Source organism: Cricetulus griseus, chromosome 5 (genome assembly GCF_003668045.3).
Source record: "Cricetulus griseus strain 17A/GY chromosome 5, alternate assembly CriGri-PICRH-1.0, whole genome shotgun sequence".
Taxonomy (NCBI): domain Eukaryota; kingdom Metazoa; phylum Chordata; class Mammalia; order Rodentia; family Cricetidae; genus Cricetulus; species Cricetulus griseus.
The window spans coordinates 104080471-104106393 of record NC_048598.1 but is presented as its reverse complement, the minus strand read 5'-3'; the positions used below and the strand labels follow the sequence as shown (position 1 = coordinate 104106393).

At 40.3% G+C, this 25923-nt stretch overlaps 1 protein-coding gene across 10 annotated transcripts in view; it reads right to left on the bottom strand.

The window, feature by feature from the left end:
• Positions 1 to 1209: 1209 nt before the first annotated feature.
• Atxn3 (ataxin 3) overlaps positions 1210 to 25923 on the bottom strand; it is a 35250-nt gene continuing 10536 nt past the window's right edge. For 3 of the 10 annotated variants that reach the window (XM_027419142.2, XM_027419144.2, XM_035445369.1), the window contains 8 exons: positions 24186 to 24271; positions 23745 to 23811; positions 21036 to 21123; positions 17896 to 18028; positions 15715 to 15881; positions 14516 to 14612; positions 8245 to 8336; positions 1210 to 5338 (listed from right to left, as the gene is read on the bottom strand). In XM_027419142.2, the coding sequence (XP_027274943.1) occupies positions 5241 to 5338; positions 8245 to 8336; positions 14516 to 14612; positions 15715 to 15881; positions 17896 to 18028; positions 21036 to 21123; positions 23745 to 23811; positions 24186 to 24271 (828 nt within the window). In that variant the 3' untranslated portion in view covers positions 1210 to 5240. Of the gene's footprint in view, positions 5339 to 6211; positions 6250 to 8238; positions 8337 to 13064; positions 13119 to 14503; positions 14613 to 15714; positions 15882 to 17895; positions 18029 to 21035; positions 21124 to 23744; positions 23812 to 24185; positions 24272 to 25923 lie in introns of those variants that run through there. The other 7 variants (XM_027419143.2, XM_027419145.2, XM_027419147.2 and 4 more) reach the window with 7 other exon arrangements.

The window sequence follows — 25923 nt, the reverse complement described above, 5'->3', positions numbered from 1 at the left end:
TAGGGTGGTGATGGAACTCTTTCAGAGGTGAGGCCTAGCTGCAGTGCTAGGGGCAGGGCTTGGAAGGGTTACAGGCTAACCTCAAGTTGCCTCCTGATGTGCCAAGATGGCAGATGTGGAGGCTGCCATGCCTTCCCTGCCATGGTGTCCTGTACCCTCAGAGACTGAGCCCAAACTGATCACTCCTAAGATGTCTCTTGCCAGGCATCGTCACAGTGGCAAGAAAGACAACAGATTATATACATTTGGCTCGCCACTCCTGAGTCACATGGTATGCTAAACATTCCTCTCACAGCACAGGCCATGAGAGCATTCATATTCTGAATGAGTAGTATTACTCATGGCTGTTTCTAAAAACCTAGAACAATGCAAGGCCAATAGTAAGCACACAAATTGTTCACTGAATGCTACATGAATGAACTTTCTCTGTGGCAACCAGAGAGACAAAGGGTGGCTCATATCCCTGGCACAGGGTAGAGAATGGGCAAGAGAAAACAATGCTAGCCAGGCATAGTAGCACACACTGGAAAACTCAGCACTCAGGAGTCTAAGGCAGGAGATTCCAAATGTTCCAAGTCAGTCAGGGCTAGATAGAAAATGTCTCAGCTGGGCAGTGGTGGCATACACCTTTAATCCCAGCACTTGGGAGGCAGAGGCAGGCAGACCTCAGTGAGTTTGAGGCCAGCCTGGTCTACAAAGCAAGTTTCAGGACAGACAGGACAGTTACACAGAGAAATCCTGTCTTAAAAACACCGGAAAAAAAAAAGTCTCATATTGAAAAAACAAGTTACTAAATGTGCTTTGTCTCTTACTTAAGAACAACTGAACAAGTATTTAAAACCAGATTTGAAGGAAGAATGTGGAATTCTATTCTTGGAAGAGATCTGAGGAGAGGGCACAGGTATAAAGGTCATTGGGTTCAGCCTCAAGCAATGAAGACGTGGAAGGCTTGTGTATCTGGGTGGTAATACATTCTCTGACAGGAATCTGTGAGGGCTCCCCTGGTCTGTTTCATGCATTACTGCTGCTGCGTAAAAACACACAGCTCCAAGGACAGCTTCTCCAAGTTCCAGCTACAAGGTCCTTGGTCCAGTGGGTATGTGACCTGAAACGGCATTTGGGAAAAGCTCCCACAAGACAGAGATGCAGCTGTGCCTCCCAACAGACTCTGAATAACAAGGCTATGTATTCACAATGAACACAGAAAGGTTAATAGAAAAGCAATCATTCTCTTTATTTAATAATCTCTGATATTTAAAATACAACTCATTAACATCCACACCAACAGAACCCTCAGTGTTCAACAGTGCTTTGGAAGCCAAGCTTTCGAAGGAACAGACAGACGGAAGACCTGTGGAGTGGCAGCCCAAACTCTAGGAGACCGGGCACATGAGGAAGGGCTGCAGAGTTGGGTCCTGAGCGAACTGCACTGCCACTGTGCATCATATTGGCCAGAAGACAATGCTTTTTTTATTTCACGGCTTTTGCACTTAAGTTTCAAATATTTTATTTATACAGAAGAGTCATTTTTAAAAAAAGTTATTCCTATTTAGTCCAGTGTTGTAGAAATTAGATAATCACATTTCAAATGTCTGACTTTCTCTAAAAAAAAAAAAAAATCATTAAAAAAAAATTCCAGAAAACATACCACCTTCCAACTATGCAGGACACAAATATTTCTAAATAACTGCATTTCCCACGCAGTGGGAAGTACTTCCCACTGGTACCTCGTCTATGACTGCAGTCTTAAACTTTTTATTATGTGTAACACTTTGGAAAAAATACAAAACCAATTTGTTTCTTTAGCTTAATAAAAACAAATCAGGACTAGAGAGAGTTTTTGTTTTAAATATTACTACTGACTAGTTAATCCATTTTTTTTTTAAGTTTACATACATCATAGTTCTACACTTGGCAGGACTAAAGTACAGCAAACACTTCATTTGAAAGTACTCCTTAAGGCCCCTCGAAATGTAGATTCCATGTGAATTTTGCAGTAGTGAGGACTGAATGCAAGGCCTGGGCCACTAGGCAACTGCTCTACTGTTGAGCACATCATCGATGCCGAATTTAAGGCTGGAATCAAAGGTCTCAGTATTAACAACTGGATTTAAAACTTAAGACTTTCAGATAGCACAGTTTGGATCTGCACTACCCACTTTGGACTTGTGCAGTCACAGGGGCCAGTTCTAAGAATTGAGTAACTCTTGGCACTGACATGATTTAAAAAATAGTATCAAATATGCAGGTGCTCAAAATGTATGGTTTACACTCTGACATGAATACAACTTATTTTAATCAACTTGATATTAAATAAAACAATGCAGACTACTCAATTTGAGCATTCTTTCTCATTAACTTTGGTTTCATCAAGAAAAATCAAGTCTGCAGGGTGTGTGTGGGGGAAGCACCACCTTAAATACCGCCTATGAATTGTAAATGATGTGGCCAAGGTATTAAAAGTTTAGTGCAGAATTTACCTACACTACTGCATCAAACAATTCATAGCAGTGAAATATCTGCATATTGCTGTCTTGTTTTTTGTTTACTTGTTTTGTTTTTATAGATTTGGGGTTTAGGCCAAAGGGCAATGGTCTTTCTAAAGTTTCTTTTTCTTTCTTTAAGACAAGGTCTCACTGTGCAGCTCTTGCAGGTTTGGAACTCACTATATAGACCACACTGGCCTCGAACTCAGAGAGATCTGCCAGACTCTGCCCATTAAGTACTGAGATTAAAGGTGTGCAGCACCTTGCCTGGCCTTCCCAAGTGTTCTTACACTTGCTTATGACACTAGCATTACAACTGTACATATTTTATCTGGTAGTACAAGTTACACATTAGAAAAAAAAAACAAAATGATACTAGATGTTTAAATATTAAACATTAAGGTGCTCCCCAGTTGGTAAAAAACAGAATGGAAATGTCAGTCAAGTCCACAGCACAACCATGCCAGTGGATTCCCTTGCCCCTGACTGTCCTGCAGTGTTGTACAGTAAATGGCAGCTCTTGGGGTATGAGCTAGAGCTTCACAGAACCTTTGCACTTTTTTATATTGTGGTTATAATAAGCATTGGCGTCTTTCTATACTGGCTACTCATTAATAATGAAATCTAAATGTTCAGGTAACCCCGGGCCAATCCAAAAGAGCTGGCAGTTCAACAGTGATTTTTGGAATTGCCTTGCCAAATACAATTCATAACAAACTAAAAAAATATACTCTGATACTCAATGTATGCTCAGTTTCTCATTAAAATGTCTCTATTAAAAGATCAACATGCCTTATTTCATAAGTGATTTAACTAGGATGTGTTATATGAATGTTTTATAAATTCTAAGTTAAAACAAATGCATATTGGCTTTCTCTTTTTCTATCAGGTAGCTAATCAATCTAACTGTAGGGACATTTAATGTGATTTTTCAACAAGAAAAGAAAAGGGCCAACGTCCAATGTGACTGGCACACTGGGGTAGTTACGTACTTCAGTCTAACACTTAACTGTGAATCGTAAAGGTCCTAACTCCAGCACCCTAAAGTTGCACAATTCTTCTGAATCTCTGCAATTGCTACAAGAAAACTTCATAGATTTTAAAATAAGACTAATTTTTCCATAGAGCAAACTCCAAAAAAAACTTTAATTGGCACAAAGTGGCTAAGAAAAAAAAATCCCCCTTTTGTTATTGGGGATATAGCTCAGAGGTAGAATGCCTGCCTAGCACACAGGAGGGAGGCCCTGGGTTCAACTCCTAGTGTAGCCAACCAAAGCAAAACCATCTGTCCTATCCATAATCTTAAATAAAAATATTTGCATTTTTTGCAGTTAGACAGCAATAAATCCTACATCAAAACACTTTCCCTGATAAAAACGTGTGCAGAACACACACCAGTAGAGCAATATACCATTCTTCACCTTCCTAAGCTATTGGCTAAAATTTCTTCTTGGAATTTACCTATGTACAAGTCAACATTCAAAAGGGGACAGAGAGGGAGGGAGGGAGAGCAGATATCGGGATCTATGACACCCATGAGACACAGTTAATTTTCACCCAAATCATACCAAAGTATTGACCCAGAGAGACTGTGCATTCCAATTAAAGAATGTCTATCAAAACTAAGGACTTTCATATATACAGACAAGAGCCTTCTATGACAGATGGAGCTACTGTGACTTCTGTAATTCTTAAGCAATTTAAACATGATTGCAAGGGTCAACCCACAGTATATTTATGTATTTTCATTAGTAAATTACTTTCACATTCTACACTACCATCCTAACAGGCTATATTCTATTTAAAGAAAAAAAATAGTGAAGCAGGCATATATTCCCGGACTTACTGTAAATGGAACACAAAGCTCCTGTCACAAAAAAAAAAGCTAAAACAAAGCCGGCAGCAACACTGAAGGCCAAGCTTCTCCTTAAGTACACTCATGGTGGATGCATGCTAAGGAAGAAGGAAGTGTGTATTCAAGGAATATGGAATGAAAGGATTAGAGGTGTTAGCCAGGGAACATCAAGAACCTTCACAAAGCGCCTAGAAGCTCATGCTCACACTAAACCAGCTCATTTAGACTCAGATACTCAGGCAGCGCTGACTGTAGAGTATAGGAATGCACCAAAGTTAAGAAATAATGATCCCACTAGAGAGGGCTTAAAAAGTCAAACCTCAGAACAGATTACCATGTTAGAGCTGGTTCCCCAAGAGAAAATACCCCAAGGAAGCACCCATGTACCCTACACACACACACACACACACACACACACACACACACACACACACACACACACACGGAGAAGGCAGGGTTAGCTTTCTGTAAGGAGACAGACATTTCCATAAAAGGTTGGTCTAATATGAAACAAGCTCAAGTGAACCAAACTACCTCCAATGGAGAGAAAAATGAAAACAAAAATACAAGATCAAGTTCAATGGCAAGAGCTAATTAGTTGGTCCACAAAGAGCCAAGAAAAACTCCTAATTTCAGTTAGATATTGCACACATGAAAAACAAAAAGGGACCTTTAGAAAACCACCTTAAGTTTCTTTAGTTGCTGACTGCCTCTTTGGCTAATATCAGGATCATGAGTTAGTCCTATGACACGTTTCTGGCTTTCTGAACATTTGCTTATAAACCACCCAAGTGTCTTATCTTATCTCTTCCAGTGAACACACTGCCAAAGTGGACCTTACACTGTAATCACACAGACAATGTTAGAAAGTATGAGTAGCAAAATGATTTTTAAAGGTATTATTTTTTTCTTTCTGCTTTCAAATTATCTTTAGCAGTTTCTAAAGACATGTTTACAGCTGCCCGAAGCATGTCTTCTTCTCTCGAGGCATCACCTGCTGGGAAAGAAAACAGAGTTCTCAGAGACGTTTCTGGAAGATTCTCAATCATCAAAAGGCAAACTTTTGAACTAGGGTGTCGCTAAGTCAGTAGAGTGCTTGCCTGGCACGCACAAGGCCCTGGGTTCAATCCCTAGCATGGCATAAAATCGGGCATGGAGTCTCCTGTAATCCTAACACTCAAGAGACAGAGATGGGAGACTCAGAAGTTAAGGTTGTCCTTGACAATACAGCATTTGGAGCCAGCCCAAGCTATAAGAAAACTGTCCAAAAAAGTCTTTTTGGAAAAAAGACTTAACTGTGTGAATCTGCAGGCACACTGTGCCATGCTGTGTGCAGAGGCCAGAGGACAGAGCTAGTGTCCTCCTTCCAGCAGGTGGTTTCTGATGACTGGACCCAGGGTGTCAGGTTTGGCAGCAAGCACCTTTCTCTGCTGAGCCATCTTGCTGGCCCTAGTTTCCTTTTTTTGACTTTGTGATTCACATGCCATTTGTGTGACAGTTTAAAATCCACAAATGGATAGAGAACAAAACATCATTTAAGACATATACCTATTGCTCCTTTTTGTCCGGTTCCTTTGTGGCCAACCCAAAGCCCAGCCAGGTGTCTGTTTATGGTGCTTCCCGTCTGGCAAGTCATGGTCTCATATGGTATACACAGCCTTTTGAATATAGACCTTTTCATTTATCATAATGCATTTGACATTTACTGGGTTTATTAACAGTAATAAATAATGCTTGTTTTCTTGAAGACAGGGTCTCACAATGTAGCTCTGGCTGACCTGGAACTCACTATGTAGACTAGGCTAGCCTTGAACTCATAGAAACTCACCTGCTTCTGCCTCTGGAGTGCCAAGATTAAAGGTGTCCTGGTGTATGTTCAGGTTTTTTAAGGAACAACTGAATTACTTTCTGAAGTTAAAACGCAATAGAGAAAGCTCACCTCACTTCCTGTCCCTTAGCCTCCCTCATTCATAACTGCCAAACATACAATCAAAACAGATCAGTAATACAAATTTTGTTTCAACCATCAAATATAATTCAGAAAATTCAAAAGGAAGGAACTATATTTAACATCTTTCACTCTTCCTATTCTTGCCTCAATATCACCTCATTAATTTTCAGTTTTGAGAATTTTTCTTATTTTTCTTAATTGAAAATACTTTTTTTCAAACAATATATTCTGATCAGGGTTTCCCCTCCCTCGCCTCCTCAGATATCCTCCCCACCTTCCCACCCATCCAACATCATGCTTTCTTTCTCTCGCCTTAGGGGAAAAAAAAAAACAGGAAAATTTAAAAAACAAAAACAAAAACCCACAGAACAAAGGAAACACAGGGGAAAAAAGAGAAAAAAAAAGCACATTAGACATACATATTCATGCAGAGACACACATGCACATAGAAAACCCATAAAAACACAAAATCAGAAACTGTAATAGATAAGTAAAAGACCAGTAAGGTTTAAAGGAAAAAGAAGCCAAAGCATTAAGAGACAAAAATTCTTCACAAAGAACACTGAATTTGTTTTGAGTTGGTCATCTACTGGGCATGGGGCTGCCCTCGAATGTGATTCATATACCTAATGAGACTCCAATGGAGAAAACTGATTTTCTTTCTGCAAGTGGTTGTCAGTTGGAGAGAGCTTCTGAGTTAGGGATGATCATATCTACTTCCCCATCTCAGGGCTGAGACCCCTCAGGCAGACCCTGTGCATGTTGCCACCATCTCTCGGAGTTTGTATGTGTTCCAGTGTATCTGGAAGGCACTGTTTTCCTGGTATCTTCCATCCCCACTGGGTGGTACCATCTTTCTGCCACACCTCCTCAAACTTCCCTGAGCCCTAAGGGGCAGAGTTTGATGGAGACATCCATTTAGGGTATCTCAAGGTCTCTCACTTTCTGCATTGTCCAGTTGTGGGGCTCTATAACTGATGGCTAGTCCTGGCTCTGATGATGGCTGATCTCCTGCCCAGGCCCATATAGCCACCCTGTTCTTTAGTTTAGTTTTGTTTTATTTTGTTTTTGAGACAGGGTTCCTCTGTGTAGCTTTGGCTGCCCTGGAACTCACTTTGTAGACCAGGCTGGGCTTGAACTTACATATCTGCTTGCCTCTGCCTCCCAAGTGTTGGGACTAATGGTGTGCACCAACACATCCAGTTCCCTTTCTCTAGCTTTTAAAGGATAGGACTGCTAGAGACTTTTTGTTCCTCAATTCTAAAGAGGATGTTAATTACTGCATAAGTAATCCTGGGTTTAAAATTTTCTTTCAGCACTTTAAAATGCATTATCCACTCCTTCACTCACAAGAAACTTCTCCATTTCAAATCGCTGTTGGGAAGGTTATTTCTTGCTGATGTGGGACAGTGTCTTCAGTTTTCAGAAGTCTATGAGTCTTGGTATGCATTTCTTTGGGTTTATACTAATTTGAAGTTCATTCAGCTTCTCCAGTTTGTAGATTTCTAGCTTTCAGGTATTGTTCTGCTCTTGAATCTATATGCGGAATCAAGGTGTGGCAGAGCATAACTATAATGTCAGCACTCAGGAGTCAAATAGTGGTGCACGCCTTTAATCCCAACACTCGGGAGGTAGAAGCAGGAGGATCTCTGTGAGTTCGAGACCAGCCTGGTCTATAAGAGCTAGTTCCAGGGCAGCCTCCAAAGCCACAAAGAAACGCTATCTCAAAAAAAAAACAAAAAACAAAACAAAAAACAAAAAAAAACCTAAAAGTTCAGGAAGAGTTCTAATCTGTCTGCTTCTTACTTCAAAGGAACTTAGAAGATAACAAATCCATATAGGAGTTTTAATACAACTAAAAAAGGAAGAAAATATAAAGCAAAACGACATGAACCTTGGGTATCAGTAAAGTATTGGAGTAAAAATCATGGTGAATGGCCAGAGAGCCATACCTTGGCTGTTTCCCAGTCCCCCTGAACTTGGGGTCGGTCTTTCACAAGCATATGGAAGCTGTCTAGGTGGGTCTAACTCCTGCTGCTGCTGCCTGGAACATTCAAAAGAGAATATATGTTAAAACAACACCTAAGAGATAAATAGTCCATGATAATTTATTTCTTATTCATGGAGGACATAAGAGTTTCCATGAACCAAAATGAACCCTGGCCTGAACACCTTAGAAGGTGAGAAACAGTTTGATAATTACAAGTATAAAAGGGTCAAAACTTTTATTCTAAGAAACCTACATATTTGAGCTATCAAACAAGAAGTGGGTATTTTCATTTCCTGTATACGGGTTACTAGTAGTTATTCATATGCCAGTGAATGTTGGTTTATGCACCTTTAATCCTAGGAGCCACTGAAAAATACCTTTGATAAGACAAAGCATCTCAATTGACTGTGCTTCTCCCTGGCTGGCTCCCTGAATTTAGTAAGTTTCTCCCTGGAGACCCCTCTGGTGATCCTCTCACTGTTTCACTTGAATCACCAGCACAAACACACTGCCACCTTGATGCTTCTGTTTGACCTGGAAGCTAAGCAGAGCACAAACCTTATGCTGCTTACCTGTGTCCCCAGAAACTGAGACTGTGTCTGTCATACAGCAGCTTCATCACATACTTGATGAAGAAATGGAAACAACTGTATGCCACCACAGTGCCTCTGTATGTTGGAAGTGTGTGATCTGCGTTTTGATTTTGGTTTTACAAGGGCTTACAGTTAAATGACTGCATGAACCTCAGAACACATATTTGAAGTTGCTCTAACTTATGTATGCACTGTAACATAACTACAAGCCTGGGGGGGGGGGAGTAAAATGTGGGGTGGTTTGGATATGAATGCCTGCCCCCTACAGGCTCATATAGGTGTGGCCTTACCAGAGGAAGTGTGCCACTGGGGGCGGGGTGGGCTCTGAGGTTTCAAATGCCTATGCCAGGCCAGGCTCTCCCTTTCTGCCTATGTAGAACTCTCAGCTACTTCTCCAGCACCACGTGTGCCTCCACGCTGCCATGCTTCCCGCCATGGTAATAACAGACTACACACTGAAACGGTAAGCATGCCCCAGTTAAATGGCTTCTTTTCTAAGAGCTGCTGTGGTCACGTTGTCAATTCACGGCAATAGAACACTGACTGAGGTATTCTCTCAAAAAAGTAGTGAAGCTGTCTGTGGTGGCTTGTTTCTGTAGTACAAGCTCCTCAGGAGGCCAAGGAAAAACGCCACCTCTCAATCCCTGGGCAACCTATCAATCCCTATCTCAAAAACAAAACGAAACATGCAGGAGTATATCCTTATGTTTAGAAAAAAATGTCCGCTGAAATACTAAGCTGCAATGAGAAAGAAGATGCTTCTGGTATGACAACAATCTGGATAAATTGTACTGAGAGCTATAAGGAGCTCTGCCCACTAGTTCTACTTTTAAGTAATAAACATACACAGAAAGCTAAAAAAAAAAATCTATAAATGACTGAGATTAAGAAGTCACATATTTAAAAAGTTGTGTATGATTTTAAGAGGGCCAGAATTCAGTCATAAACAGCATATTGTTTTCCAGCACTCTTCTCAATTTTGAACAAAAGGCCTCTAGTCAGGTTGCTGACCTAGGATGACCTTGAACTCTAGATCTGCTGGCCTCTACCTCCCAGTGCCCCATGCAAACACCACACCCAACTTGTCCTTCTCTGCTTTGAGTTTTAAATGTGAGCAACAAAGAACTCAGAGAGTAGGAAGTCCCTCTTCTCCCTGCTTCCTTCTGCTGTTGTGTGCCTTCACACATGGGCAGTCTGGAGCAGGGCCTAGTCTCTGGGGACCCTGGCACACCATGGAGGCTCCTGCATGCCCTCTTCTTCCTCCACTTAAGAATCTATGGCTGATAGATGGATGACCTTTAACCTACTTTTAAGTTTTCATTTAACTGACATAAGCATTGTACATATTCATCATAACTTTAAATTATGCAAAAACGAGAAGAAAATCAGCTGCCAACATTGAAACAACAACTGTGAAGGGAGCACTGAAGACTGCTATGGAACAAGCTCCTCAGTGCCCTTCCCATCATGCCTTCAGGCCTGCAGAGGCTACAGAGCAAGAGGTCTCTGGTTACAGAGCAAATACTCCTATGAGCTACAAAGGGCAGAAATGAGTCAATGAAGCAGGCGAAGCTGTTTTCCTGGGAAGCAAAGCCAAGGAGATTCAGTCCTAAATCTTACCTCATGGCTGTTTCAGTGGGACCAGAAAGTCTTGACAACCATGATATGGCTCCCTGATTCTAGGACCACAGTTATATCTGGTTTTTTGTTTGCATGTTTATTTGTTTTTTGAAGATTTAGTTAGGGCGTTACATGTGGTGGTGTATGTATTTAATCTCAGCAGAGGCAGGGCAATCTCTGTGAGTTTGGGGTCAGCCTGGTTTACATAATGAATTCAAGGAGAGCCAGGCTTACAAAGAGAAACACTGTCTTGAAAAAAAAAAAAAAAAAGGAAAGAAAGAAAAAGAAAAAAAATGAAAATAAAAACAAAAACAAAACAAACAGATTTAGTTAGAGGCTGGAGATGGTTCAGCACTGGCTGAACCATTTTCAGATGACCTGGGTTCAATTCCCACCACCTACAAGGCAGCTCACATGCATGTGGTACACATACATACATGCAGGTAAAATATCCATACATATAAAATAAAATGGAAGATTTTTCTGATTTATTTATACTTAAGACATAAAAATATTTCTTATTATGTACATGTATGGTGGGTGCCCTCAGAGTGAGAAGAGAGTGTTGTGTCTTCTGAAGCTCAAGTGTGAGCCATGTGGCAGTTCTGGGACCTGAACTTGGGTCCTCTGCAAGTTCAGATCTTTTCCCCATCACCCTAATCAGCAGTGGTCGCAGCCCTTCTCACATACTGCTCTATACTTACAGAGGCCTGGCCCAGAACTTCACCAACACTATAAGCCTCTATTTCACTATTAGTGTTTTTCTTAAACACCCTTACCTGCTTCTGTTTCTAAAACTGTCTGATAAACAAAGCCAAGCCATTAAAGTGATGGCATAAGTATTAGGTAATGAAAATACCACAACGCCCCTTGACTATGAATGTTTGCATCCGTCTGGCTGGGAAACACTATGTTTCTTGTAACAGGCAGATGACAGCATTCAAAGCTGTACCTTGAGAAGACATTAACGGTGGTAACAAATATCTGTGGGACATGTAACCGCTGGCAAATAGTCTTCAGACCCATCACTTAATTCTACACTCCCAACAGCAGGCATTACCAGTGCTGGTATGGACTCTGGCTTGGGGTTTTATGATTGATAAACAGATTTATAGATCACTGCTAGAAAAAAATGTCATGTCAAGGAGCTATTACTTAGTGACACTCATAAGCTATGAATTTATATTAGGCTAGTTTTTAGTACTAGTAGTATTTTTAGTATATTTTTTTACACAAGAAAAGAAATCCTATGTGTTTTATTTGCTAGCTACATTAAGTCTGAGGCTTTTAACACTCAATGGGGGGTAACATAGTGATGAACTGTGAGTAACAAGTTAGCACCAGGTCAGTCAGACAATCTTTACAGCCAACAGCCCTTGACAGAAACTAGAGAGAGAGGGATTCTAGATAAGTAATTGGGGATTTGAGTAAAAGGCGAGTGCAGCACACACTTTTAACCAATGAGCCATCCTCAGCCCTTGGCACCCTGTGCTTAAACTCGGTAGCACTTATAAATGCTAGTCAATGCTAAAGTAAACACCACAAAGTTAACTTTCAATTCATCTCAGCTCTACGTGACTAAATAGAACAAACATTCCCTAGCTGTCTTCAAGTTCTCAGTAGAGGGTAAAAACCCAGAAACAATTTTCAGTATACAATCAACCACTACTACTGAAGTACAAACCTACAAATTTTTATTTCGGAGGCTGGAGAGATGGCTCAGAGGTTAAGAGCACTGACTGCTCTTCCAGAAGTCCTGAGTTCAATTCCCAGCAACCACATGGTAGCTCACAACCATCTGTAATGAGATCTGTGCCCTCTCTGACCTGCAGGCATACATGTAGGCAGAACACTGTATACATAATAAATAAATCTTTTTTTTTAAAAAAGGGAGTGGGTGACAAGGTACAGCGTATGATGATTCTGCTAAGCCTGACGACCTGAGTTCAATTCACAGTCCTACATGTAGAAGAAGAGGTACCGACTCCTGCCAAGTAGCCTGTGCTGTGTGCCCATACAGTGTAATTCACTCTCCACCCCATACACACACACAGACACACACATTCATTCCTCATTCTCACATACACACTTTCTCACACAGAAAGAATACAAATATATATATATATATATGGGAATGTATGCAGTCATTAGCATCACTTTTTGAAGAAAGGGATAGTGGGAACATACTTTAAGGGAGCCTGGTCAAAAACAACACAGAAACAAAAACGAAACAACCCTACAGAAAACAAACAAACAAAAAACTCCAAATATTCTGTGGGCACATACTAAATAGTAATGACATGATGATTGTGAATTACAAGTCCACACCCATGGGAGAATGGAAAGAAATGGGAGTCAGAAGCATAAAACCTGCCTTATGTGCTGGTATTTATTAAATCTGGGCAATAACTATGGGTGTGTTATGTATAAACCTAAGGTTTATCTAATTTAAAAACAGTTAATTTTAAAATTCAAAAGGATATGAAAAACACTAATAAGCACTATTTTAGGATGTAAATATAATTAAATCTACTAATCAGTCACTGAATAAAGACTAGAAATATCTCACATTAAGAGGATGTCAGCTGATCAGAACTTTCCTTCATATACTTCTGAGTTGTGACTTTAAAAAACAGAAAACAGAAAAAGGTAAACATTATCTTCACAATACCAGCAGATGCAAAATGGTCCAAACTCTATACCACTAATCGCCAACTACAACTCTAAGATGTGGCTGCTCATGTTCAGAGGTCCTGCTGTGTGGCCACTGCTGCTGTGCAGAGGTTGAAGCCCTAGCCTCACACATGCTGGGTGAGCACTGTCCACTGAGCTGCATCCTAGACATTCAGAGATTTTAAAATGTGAAAATAAATGGATCACTGATTGATGAGACGGGATATATAGCTGTAGAGTCCATCTCTAGCCTTATCTTTCTGACCTGAGTCAGAGGGTTCAATTATCTATTATTGATCATAATTATTGATCATATTATTGGTCACTTTTAAGGAGCAGTTTGGTTTTAAAATAATCAAAAGTTGAGTATGATGACATATATCTGTAATCCTAGCCCAAGGGAAGCTGAGGCAGAAAGATAGCCAGGAGTTTAAGGCCAGCTGGAGCTCCAAAAAATAAAGATAAAAATATATATATAAAAAAAAAAACAGAAAGGAAGACACTATAAAACTGTAAATACAGCCAGGCAGTGGTGGTGCACACCTTTAATCCCAGCACTTGGGAGGCAGAGACAGGTGGATCTCTGTGAATTTGATGCCACATAGTCTACAAAGCTACACAGAGAAACCCTGTCTTGAAAAACCAAACAAACAAACAAACAAACAAAAAGTGTAAATACTTATAAACTGGGTTTTGGGAGCTTATGGTTCAGATTTATGGTTTCTATGTCCCTGATGCTGATGGGCCTTGGGCCTGCTACAGTGACAACCAGCAGGACGACAGAGCACCTACTGCTTGTACTTGGGAATAGCCCCACCTTCCTCAAATGCTTTTTCCTGTTAACTGATGGGAGGGTTAGCAGAGCCAATGGATCAATAGGTAGGTAGTTCTTCCTGTCCTAAGTCCATTTTCCTACTGATAAGCAAAATTCCACAAGGTTTCCTTTATCCTAAACCATGTAAATTTATCCAAGATCGGGCAAAGGTTTTTCTCTAAAACTGGTAAGTATTTTACACTTTATTCCCTGTAAAAATAAACAAACAAACAAACAAACAAATAAATAAAATGCTGGGCCTGGAGTGGCACACACCTTTAATCCCAGCACTTGGGAGGCAGAGGCAGGAGGATCTCTGTGAGTTCAAGGCCAGCCTGGTCTACAAAGGGAGTTCCAGGATAGACTCCAAAGCCACAGAGAAACCCTGTCTGGGGAAAACAAACAAACAAACAAACAAAAAGCTTAAAAAAGATTTGTTATGTTCATAAGTTCAGGCAATAAGCAGTAATTTACAAACAGACAAAATCAGCAAGTATGAAATATGTAACTTTAATCTGTACCAACTACTTTACTTTTCAAAGTAGGCTTCTCTCCTCTTCCGCAGCTCTTCTGAAGTAAGACTGGTACTGGATGTCTGGGGACTATCTTGAGACATACTTCTGGAACTACCTAAAAAAAGCCAATCATTATAAATACCTGTTCAAGCATCAGTATGCTTGTTCTTCGTGGAGCAAGCTTCTAGAAAGTTTTCTTCTTAAGAACATCCACTACTATTCTGTAAATGTCTCAGGAAAAATCTCTGAAAATGTCTCAGGCTGATGCGCTATCTGTGATGCAGATATGAGAATACAAGCCCACAATTCATCTGGTATGAGAAGTCATGTAGGCTCTTTAACTTCCCCAAACTGCATCTACACCTTTCAAAGCGACCTATGATGACAACCATAACATGCCCTTACTCTGGTCAACATTTAGGTTTCTAAGTTCTTACTAAATAGACCAAATGTAAATTTTGACAGTGGTAAGATGGTTTTCTGGGCATTGCTGCAATAATGTAGCAGGCCCCTGATAATAAAACATGGGACTTCACACTACATGGAGTTTGCAGAGGTAGGCCTGGAGGTGAGGAGGCTAGGATAAAGTAATGGCTATGTTAACGGATGCTCAATGCACTAAGACATTTAAGAAATTCAGATGATTGGCAATCTCATTAAAAGTAGAAGCAGTTTCATATAAATTAGATTAAAAGAAAATCACTAAAATAAAGCACTTTGTGCTTTCAGAAATCTGCTTTGAGTGTCTCAACACTTTTCTCTGCCTACATTGCCAAGGAGGTTTACTGTCACGGATCCTCCGCTGATGGACTCACATCAGTGACAAAGGTGTCTAAATCATAAGCTGTACAGCCAGGAAGTACTGGGAGTCCGCCCACTGGGTGCATTTGTTAAAACATCTGGCTTGGGTAAGGGTCATCTAGCCACTAGAAAATTTATTCAATCACTTGTACTGTTTCAGTATTGTAACCAAATAACATAACCAGAAGTAAAACTCTATCTGCGTTAAACACAACAAATACAGCCCTAGTATAATACAGGGTATAAAGGTGATTCAAGATCAAGGAAATCTAAAAGAAATACTGAAATTCTAGAGCTATTGCTTTTGCGGTAACTACCAAAGAACTTCCAAAAGCACAATAATTTTCAGAAAAGCTAAGAACAACGTGAACCAGTTCTCCAAAAAATGACTAAAATGCACACCAAAATGTTCATACCTTGCATACTAAGCTGAATGGCCCTGCGGAGATCAGCTTCTTCATCCTCCATGTCAATTTCCTGACGACTTATTGCTAGAGCCCTCTGTAAATCATCCTCATCTTCATCCAACATTCCCGCCCCATCAGCTGCCTCTAGGACTCGCTCCAGATCTGCTTTGAGAACACTAAACAAATGCATTCATAAAAATTACAGACTGGCCTCCAAGTTTATTTTATTTTTTCATTAAAAAATTCTATGTGTATGGATATTTCCTTCGTATGTATGTCTTCACAGTGTATGTGCAGTGCCTGAGGGGCCAGAAGAGGGTGCTGGATCCCCTGAGATTGGAGTTATAGAATATTGTGAGTTACCAGGTAGTTGCTGAGAATCAAACCTAGGCCCTCTTAACCACTGAGCCATCTCTCCAGTCCCACTGTTTTCAACTTTAGGTAAAACATAAGGCACTTACAAGCTAAAGATTTTAGATCAAAAAACACTCTAGAAGAGAAGGTCTAGTAAACAACTGAGTTGAGCTTCAAGAACTGACTTCAATCAAGTTGAGGATTTCAACCTAGATCTTCAATCAAACAAATCCCATCTAACATGGACTGGATATAACCTGTTAGAGACTTTCACTATACTAACATTTTCTTCCCACAGGACCCTGCAAGGCTACCATTGTCCCATTTCAGCAGGAAGTAACTTGGAGGATGCTACGCCCCCATTCCCCATTATTGCCTATTAGGGTAGTGTAAGCCTAGTTAGGAATGACCTTCCTATTGTTTAGGATTGGGATTGGAAGGAGGTGTTCAGGTTGGACACCCCTTTCAGATGACTTTAGGGTTTAGCTGGAATAGACATGGTTAAGATGTACAATAGCAGATTCTTGTGTTTCACCTTTATGATTGTTAATTTTGGATATTTTACACTATTAAGTTTTAAACCTCTTTTAGACTAAAAGGGGAATTATAGGGCGACACTGTAGCCACACCTCCTAAGGGCTGGCTACAGGTGTGCCTGACCACGCCTTAACCGGCGTGGTCAAGGTGAGGTCAGGGTGATGTGAGAGGGCTTCTTAAGTGACCGAGAGCACATGGAACGCTCTCTTCCCCTTCGGCTGCCCCTTCTCTCTGGCCTCCCTGCCTTGCTGCCCCTGGGCAGGCTCTGGCTTGCGTTTGGCTGGTATTTATCTGAATAAAGGTATCTTGAATCTATAAGCATTCTCCTTCACAGGAGATTCAGGAGGGACACTGTGAAATGCGGTCTTCTGACTATGACATGGCTGCTATCCTGAACTCATAGCAGCTATGGTTACCAGCATAAAAACTTCACAAGATCAAGAGATCAACATTGCTGCATGGACAGGCAGGAGAGCACTCATGAGGCCCCCATCCCTAGCTGAAGAGCTACTTGGCTGTTATCACTGCTAAAGGAGAGGGAGTAATTTTCCTTTAGTGGTACAGCCACTAGTAGGTAGGTTGTCCATGCAAACAATCCTAATTAAACTCAGTGAGGAGAGAGAAAGAGAGAGAGAGAGAGAGAGAGAGAGAGAGAGGAGGAGGAGACCTGTTGGGAAGATAAGGGATTCAGAGGGAATAGAAAGGGGTTAAGAGAGGGTAATGAGGAATAAACATAATAAAAATAATTATATACATATGTATACAATTGTCAAATAAAAACTTAAAATTACATAAGCACAAAGTCTTGAATTCCCTGTACCCCATCAAAATTTGTCCATATAGTTACATAAAATGGTCAAAATTTTTTAATAAATAGATGAAATGAAAATAGGGGATTGGGCCTAATTGAATAATAGACTATTTGGCTAGTATGAACAAGAGGTCGATCTCTACCACCACAAAAATAAACACAAAATAAAAATAAGATCCAAAACAATAAAGAAGTTACTGGTGGCAAATAATCAGATGTTAAATATAAGCAGTGTCTGGAGAGGTGGCTCAGTGGTTACTATCACTTCCTGCTCTCCAAAGGGCCAAGTTCAGTTCCCAGCATTCACATCCTGCAGCTCACAATCACCTGTAACTCTAGCTCCATGGGATCCAACCCCAATACTGGCGTCAGTGGGAACCCACACACGTGGCATATACTCACATAGACATGAAAAATGTAACCATGGACATGCAATTATCTTAAGAGCATGCTATATTGTATGTTCCACAATAATGCTAAATTTCTACCTCTGTTCTTTCAGTTGTGCCAATTCTTCTCCAATAAGTTTTGGTCGATGCATCTGCTGGACCTTGATCATCTGCAAAAGTTGGTCAGCTTCACAGTCCGGCAAATCACCCTTAACAACAAATATAGAATAACCTAAAAAGAGGCAAAAATAAACTAAAACAACTAGTAGGAGGTTCAAACTTAATTTGAAATGATAGCTGACAGAAAGGTACCAGAGTACAGCAGGAAAAAATATGCGGGAGAGTTCAAAAAGACCTGACTATGTGATGGCTCTCACTTGGATCAGGAGGGTAGTCCCTAACAAACCACACAGATCTGAGCCTCACAGTTCTCATCAGGTAGACTTGATGGCTACAAGATCAAAAGCAGTCCTGTCTACAAGGGCCCTAGAAAGCAGAGCCTGACTACATGACTGCTCACTGAAAGGGAGCAGGCAGGCAGAAAAACGAAGAGTACAGAAAATGACATGGACTCAATTGCTTGTGTTTAATTCTAGCTCTGCCAGTTTCCATTGCCACAGGGTCTGTCAATTATTTTACCCATCTGTGTAGGTATCTTTAATTCTCAAACAGAGATAAAGGAACCTTCCCCAAACGGCTAGTGTGAAGACACATTTGGGGAATATTTCCAGTGACTGGTAGAATGGATAAAGTTGTTGGAATACATGTTGGAAATGGCATCTCCTCACCTTGCTCCCTGCCCCATCCACAAAGCCTGCTAACTAAAAACAGGAACTGAGAAGACAGTACCCCAAATCTAGTCAGTGTGCCAACATGCCTTGTACTTTGAAAAAAAAAAAAAAGAAAACTGATACAATGCAATTTGTAATAAACACACCTAATAAGCCAGGTTTTCTCAGCTACAATTAAGTCCAATTTATTTAATGTTTTCTACCATTGATCTTTTTAAACTTCAACGAAACAAAGGTTGAGAGGGAATATGTTTAACACATTTTTTTTTGGTAAGGTCAAGCTTATTCAGAGTTCAGGTGTCTTAACGTGTTTTCTGCTAATAAAAGTATTTCTAAACCCTAGAAGAAGTATGTCAACTCACTATGCTATCTACTGAGCAGGCCCTGAGAGATTCTGCCTTATACAGACAACCATTTCAGACTTTGGAACTAATTTTCAGTGTTAGCAAACCACTAACAGGTAAAGTAAGTGTGTGATATATTATGTTTTTATAAAAGCGCTCTGGCTGCTTTATCAACATAACATAAAGAAACCAGGGTACAAGAATGATTCTTTCTGAAATGGAAGCCTGAAAGAAAGCACATATAGGCAGGCAAGCAAAACCAACCAACCAAACCACAAGCGGAGAAGCCAAGTCCTTTGGGGCTGGAGAGACGGTTCAGTGGTTAAGAGCACTTGCTGCTCTTCCAGGGGATTCATATTTGATTCCTAGCCCTTGCACACCAGCTCACAACCATCTGTAATTCCAGTTCCAGAGAATCAGATGCCCTTCTCTGGCCTCCATGGACACCAGGCACACATGTGGTGCATAGATATACATTCATATGCATAAACTATTTTTAAAAATTTAAAAAGTCTTCTTGGACATGTTTGATTTGAAATCTTCTGACTGCCTAATGAAGAAGCCAGCACCAGGATTGGTGTTCAGAAGGAACGTCTAAGGTAAAGATAAAAGGAGGCAGGAGTCACCAGTGACAGTGAGACGCACTGGTGTACGGCAACGCAACTGCAATGAGTCCAATAGGAGATAATGCATCAGAGGTTAAGTCTAATGAGAAAATTACAAATGGGCAAGTAGCTAGAGTCTCACAGAGTTAAGAGAAGCTCCTTAGTTTAATCAATGGAGGCAAAAAGCTTTTTACTCATGGACAGACTTTTAGATAGCGGGAGGAATGTTCAACTCAGAAAAGGCAAAAATAGACTGTTGACTAGTGGGAGGAACAGGGATACAGGATACATGGAGGGGCTGGCCTTAGATGTAGGGTCTGTCCATTTAATAAGCTCAGAACACAAAAAGAAACAGAAGCAAGGTGAAGAGGACTGTATCTATGCTCTCAGAAGAATACAAGAGCAAGGTATAAGGCATACCGAGTTGTTAGGAAGGGAGAGATACACTGTGAAATAACTACCAAAGAGTCCTTTGAAATCTGTAAGCACAAATGGCAAATGAAAGATTCTCGTTATTTAAGAATGATAGGGGAGAAAAAGAAGTTGAGGGATGCAACAGAATGATAATATCAGGTGCTGGAGAGATGGCTCAGAGGTTAACATCACTGGCCGTTCTCGCAAGAGATCCAGGTTCTGGTCCCAGCACTCACATGGTGGCTCACAACTATCCAGGTCCAGGAATCCCAATATATCCCAAAGTCCAGCTTCTAAAATTTCCGCTCAGGGTTCAAAAAAATGAACTACAAATAAACAAGGGAACTAAAATCTGAGAGGAAAAAAAGATGCAGGCAAAACACCTTCCCACATAAAATAAAATTTTAAAATTAAAAAGTAAAATAATCAGAGTAAAAACTGCAGAATATAAGAGGAGTTTCTGGGTCTCATGGTAACTTGAAAGCCTGGTTAGAATGGCAAAGGAGAAGGCATGTTGGGGTAGAAGGTGATGGTCAAAGAATACGGATGCTTACGACTGGGATCTGAAGGGAATCAGTTATTGGTGATGTCAAGACAAGAATGAAGAAAATGGTCTTTGAAAGAGGGGTAGTTACTGGAGTAGAAATGCCTAAAAGCTGATGAAAGAGAGACATATAACCAGTCATTTGAAGCCTCCAGTGAAAAGGAGGCACCTCACAGTAGGCACAGATAGGGCATGGTGAATCCAGAGGCAGGTAATTCACAGGCACCGGAGTCCATTCAAGGAACAGTGGCTGAAAATGAGTCAGCAGCAATGGGTGGAGCATGCGCCTGTCAGCCGTGTGATGTGGAGGATGTACAAGGGAAAAGGTATCACTTAGGAAGCCTCTGACTCAGGGGAGGTCCCAATGTAGAGAGCACTCACATGGAAGTGTGTCACCCAAACTACAGCCCTTAGCTGAACACCTACGTCCTGAGGGTGATTCACCGCCACAGCCAGGGATCATATACTATTACACGCACAAATAATGACTCAGTTTTTGTTTAAGCAACTTTCAAAGATAAAATTTCTGGCATTTATTTACCTTCTTGCTGTAATTGAGCTAAGAAGAGTGCGAGGTATGTATCTGATATTAGTTCTGGACCCGTCAGCAGAGAATTCAAGTTAAACCACTAGAAAAAGATAGCAATATTGATTAACGAACATTATATGCAAAAATAATTACACAGGTTAAACCTATAACCTACCGAAATTTACTAAGACTGCCTGTCTATATCAAACTAAGATTTTCTAAAGTACTGAATATTGTGATTTTTAAAAAAATGCTATACATCTGTCATGATTATATGCTTTCTTAAAAAAGTTTTAGACAACAAATTAAGGCATAAACTTGAACTCCTTCTAAAAGGACAGAAGCTGACAGTACCTTAAAATGCCTTTATTGATAGCTCTAACTATGTGGTTTCAAAACATCACGCCAACACACCTACTCAAGTCATATTGACATAGGAAAAAAATGACAGCTACACACTTTTTCATTTGGTCAAAAGACTCCAATTTTTAAAAGGTAGACATCCTGGGAAGAGAATTTTTAATCACTGTTTCATTTAAAAAAGACCTCTAGCTACTACTGCCTGTGACTAACAGCATTAAGTCACAACCTTGGAGGTGCCCTTACTTAAACAGAAAAATGCAAAAAAGTTCCAAAGTCATACTCAGTTCTGTGCAAAATTAATGATTCTTCCTGGACACAGGGACCAGAAGCTAGCCTCGGAACTCACAGATCCACCAAGCCTCTGCCTCCTGAGTGCTGGAAACACACAGCTAAAAATCTGTTCTTAAACAAAAACATAAATCAGACCCAAGGACCAATATACCAATACTGGCCACCTTCTGTAACTGCCAAAGATAAAACAGTTCAAAATGTAAAAACTCCAAGAAAGAATGAAAAAACGTAAAAAGCTCAAAACAATGTTTTACAAATCAGTACAAAATTGCTTGAGTTTTAAATTTCTAGGCCTTAAAAATCCAGTGGTTACTTTATTCAGAAAAATAACCTTGGTCCTAATTTTCTAGAGGGACAAATAACCCTCAACAGCTGGGAGGGAGGTGGCCGAGCTTCGCAGAGGTGACTCCTGTACCAGTTCATCTCTGGCCTACTACACATCTCCTTACCTGCTCTGCACACATCTTACAGAGAATGCAAATACTGCTTTTCCCTTAGTTTTTGGAGCATGAGACTGAACCTAGGGCCCGATGCTTGCTATAAGCACACACCCTGCCAATGGTCTACAGTACCAAGCAATCACTGAGGACTGGGCTCCTTCCAGATGGCCCAGGTAACAGCTAACAGTACAGTTCACTTAAAAAAGAAAAAAAAAATACACATACATACTATACGTACACACACACACACACACACACACACACACACACACACACACACACACACACACAGTGTCCTTTCTTTTTAAATACTTAATTTTATGTGTATGTGTATGCTCACCATGCATATGCTTGGTGCCCACAGAGGTCAGAAGGGGCATTGGCTTCTATGGAACTGGAGTTACAGTCAGTTGTGAGGCGCCATGTGGGTGCTAGGAGCCAAACCCAGATCCTCTGCAAGAGCAGTAAGATCATACTCGCTGAGCCATATAACCAGTTCAATGTATTGCTTCTTTCCTTTTTGCATTTAATGTAATTTATTTATTCTTAAGACAGGGTCTCACTATGTACCTTTGGCTGGCCTAAAACTCAAAGATCTCCCTGTCTCTGTTGGGATTAAAGGTGTACACCACTGCACTCGGCATTTTTGCCTTTTATTTAAAACAAAACAAAACACAAAAACCAGCTTTATTGAGGCATAACTGCCATGAACTAAACTGTGGTCCCTCTCCTCCTAACTCTCTTGAAGGTTTCATTATGTATGTAGTCCAGGCTGGCCTCAAGGTCTACCTAGGTCAGTCTCCTGAGTATTGAGTCACAGGCACAGGCCACTGTACTTGGATAAACTGCACTTACTTTTATTACAACCTGTCTTTTTAAAATTTTTTTACAATTAGTCATTTAAAAAAATATTTGTATCACCCCCATTAAGCCATCAACATGAACAAAAGAGTGAACACATTCATCAGAGTCCAGTCTCTTGACCCCTCTAGAGCCTTTCTCTCATGTTCCTTCTCTCCATCCCCAGTCCTACACAAGCACTGGTTAGTCTACTGTCTGTCATTGTATCTAGTACCCATTTCTGAGATTCATCCACACTGCTTGTATATTCGAAGTTCATTACCTTTAATTGTATGAGCTGGTTTCTAATAACCCTTACCCAAGTTTAACATTCTGCTAAGAAGACCTTTCCACGACTGCTTCTTTCAAAAGCCTGGCCAATGGTGTTTTCATGCAGATGTATATACCACTGGACAGTGGAGTCCCCTGAATAATCCTACTAATGCCTACTGCTAAATGTTTTGCTTATTCCTGACATTTCAGGCTTTGTCACAACTGTGCTAAACACAAATCATCACAAGAAAACATACTTAATAGTAACCATATATGCATTTTTAAATACAGAATTTTATTATAATATAACTTGTATGGTTTTTATTTTAAAAATCTGAAGAGAAACTGATTATCTTCTGTTAAGATACTCAGTCTTTACTGTTGAATTGAGGCAAGGCTCAGGTTGAGTGCACAGAATCCCGGGCTTCATTCTAAAGACATCAACTGCTTGGACTGTAGTTTAACATGAAGTATAGAGTGTGATAAAAGGACAAGAAAGGAGAAGAAATATTACCTGTTTTCCTAATTTTCTAACTGTAAACCAGTGTTCTTTATAATTGCATATAAAGGATCTTTCATTTCTAGAAAAGACAAAACATATACTGTTAATACTGTTAAGCTGAGATATGAGATATATACTAGCAAGTACTTTAAAATTTCTATCAGTTAGGATATAGTTACACTGAAGTGTTACTGATTTCAAAAATTAAAAATTACATAACTCTATGCATTTACACAGGAGTTTACTGATGTTATGCCCCAAAGCCTCCACACCACACAGGTCAACGCCACCAGTGACAGATTAGAAAGCAGCTGCTCGAGGCTACCAGAAAGGTGACACAGTGAAGGCCAAGGGCATCAAATGCAGTATCAAAGCAGAGATGAACTCCTTCTCATTCAGAAACTACAGCTTTAAAATCAAGTTTAAGTAAAGAAATGTAGGAAAGAACCTTACATAGGGTCAATCCTGAGTCTCTGGTACTCTGGACTGTTGAACAGGATTAGTTCTAGACCCCACACTTTCAAGGCATTGCTTATGACCTGTCAAAAGAAAACAGCAACTTTTCATGAGCCAAACCTGCACGTTCGAATTAAGTAGCACAGCTACATTAAATGTGTAAGCAACAATAAATAAACTTTGAGGAGGATATTGCTTTAAAAAATTATGTCCCCATGAAACCCCACTAAACCCATAAATAATATATACATGTGAATTTAATTTTATTTCATTGTTACTTTTTAAAGATTTATTTTAATGATTTTTATTTAAGCATTATTAGTGTGTCTGAGTGACAATGAGACCATTGCATGAGTGCCTGTGGAGGCTGAAGAGGATGTCAGGTCCCACACATTGGAGTCATAGGCAGCTTTAGGCTGTAGGCTGATGTGGCTGCTGGGAACTGAACTGGTCCTCTGAAATACCACGAAGCATTCTTAAATTCGAAGCCATTTCTACAGCCCCTACAAATCCATTTTAAAAGAGTGCTTTCCATACTAGGTTTCCGAGAAATGTCAGAAAACCACACAACTCACAGATAAAACTCTCTCAGTTATCCAGAAGCACATTCCATCTGTGGGTGCTGTTACATACACTCACCTGCTATGGCACTGACCAAAGTAAAGTAAGTTCTCCCTGCAGATTTCAAAGAAAGGTTTGGAGAAGGAGAGGCTTGAAGAGATGACTAAGTCAATAGTGCATACTTCTCTTACAGGACCGAAGTTCAGTTCCTGGCATCCATGTGATGGGGCTCACAACCACCCGTAATTTCAGCTCCAGGACTCCAATGCCCTCTTCTGGCCTCCACAGACAAAGTACTCATGTACACATACCCACACATAGACAAATAATTTTTAAAATAAAAGTAAATATTTAAAAAGATATATTTTTGATATATTTTAGACTTTTGTGGTCATGAACAAAAAGTCAAACCTGATTATTGCAAACTGACAAAAGGAGAGAAATTTCAGAAAATGTTCTATCTGTCTTCCTAGGTGGGCGACAAAGAAACAAGCACTGTGTAGTAAGTAACTCAGAGCAAACACAATTGCCAGGGAGCAGCAAATGAAAGCAATGCCACACACAAAGGAGATGGCAGGGGCTGTGCCACCTTTGACTTAGGCTCAGGGCCAGTGGTCCTCATAATGTCAACTGGAGCACTGGGTGGAAGCACTAGAGAATAAGGACTCTAGGAGGGTAGCACAGAAGGAATTTATAAAGAAATATACTTGTGGGCTGGAGAGATGGCTCAGAGGTTAAGAGCACTGCTTACTCTTCCAGAGGTCCTGAGTTCAATTCCCAGGAACCACATGGTGGTTCACAACCATCTATAATGAGATCTGGTGCCCTCTTCTGACCTGCAGGCATACATGTAAGAATACTGCATACATGATAAATAAATAAATCTTAAAAAACAAAAAGAAAACTACTTGCATAAATAGATCTCTCAAAAGAGATTCTAAAAGAACTTGGACAACCCTTACATGGTTCGAATGGAAGATCCATATATAAAAGCCTCCCAACAAGTACATGAATTAAGTTAGGCATGGTGGTTCCCACTTGCAATTCCAGCACCTGGGAGGCCAAAGCAGAACTTTGGGAAGTTCAAGACCAGGCTAGGCTACAAAGCAACACCTTGTCTAAAAAAAGCAAAACAAACAAACACACATAAAGCCCTGGGCTAGAGGTTTTCTCT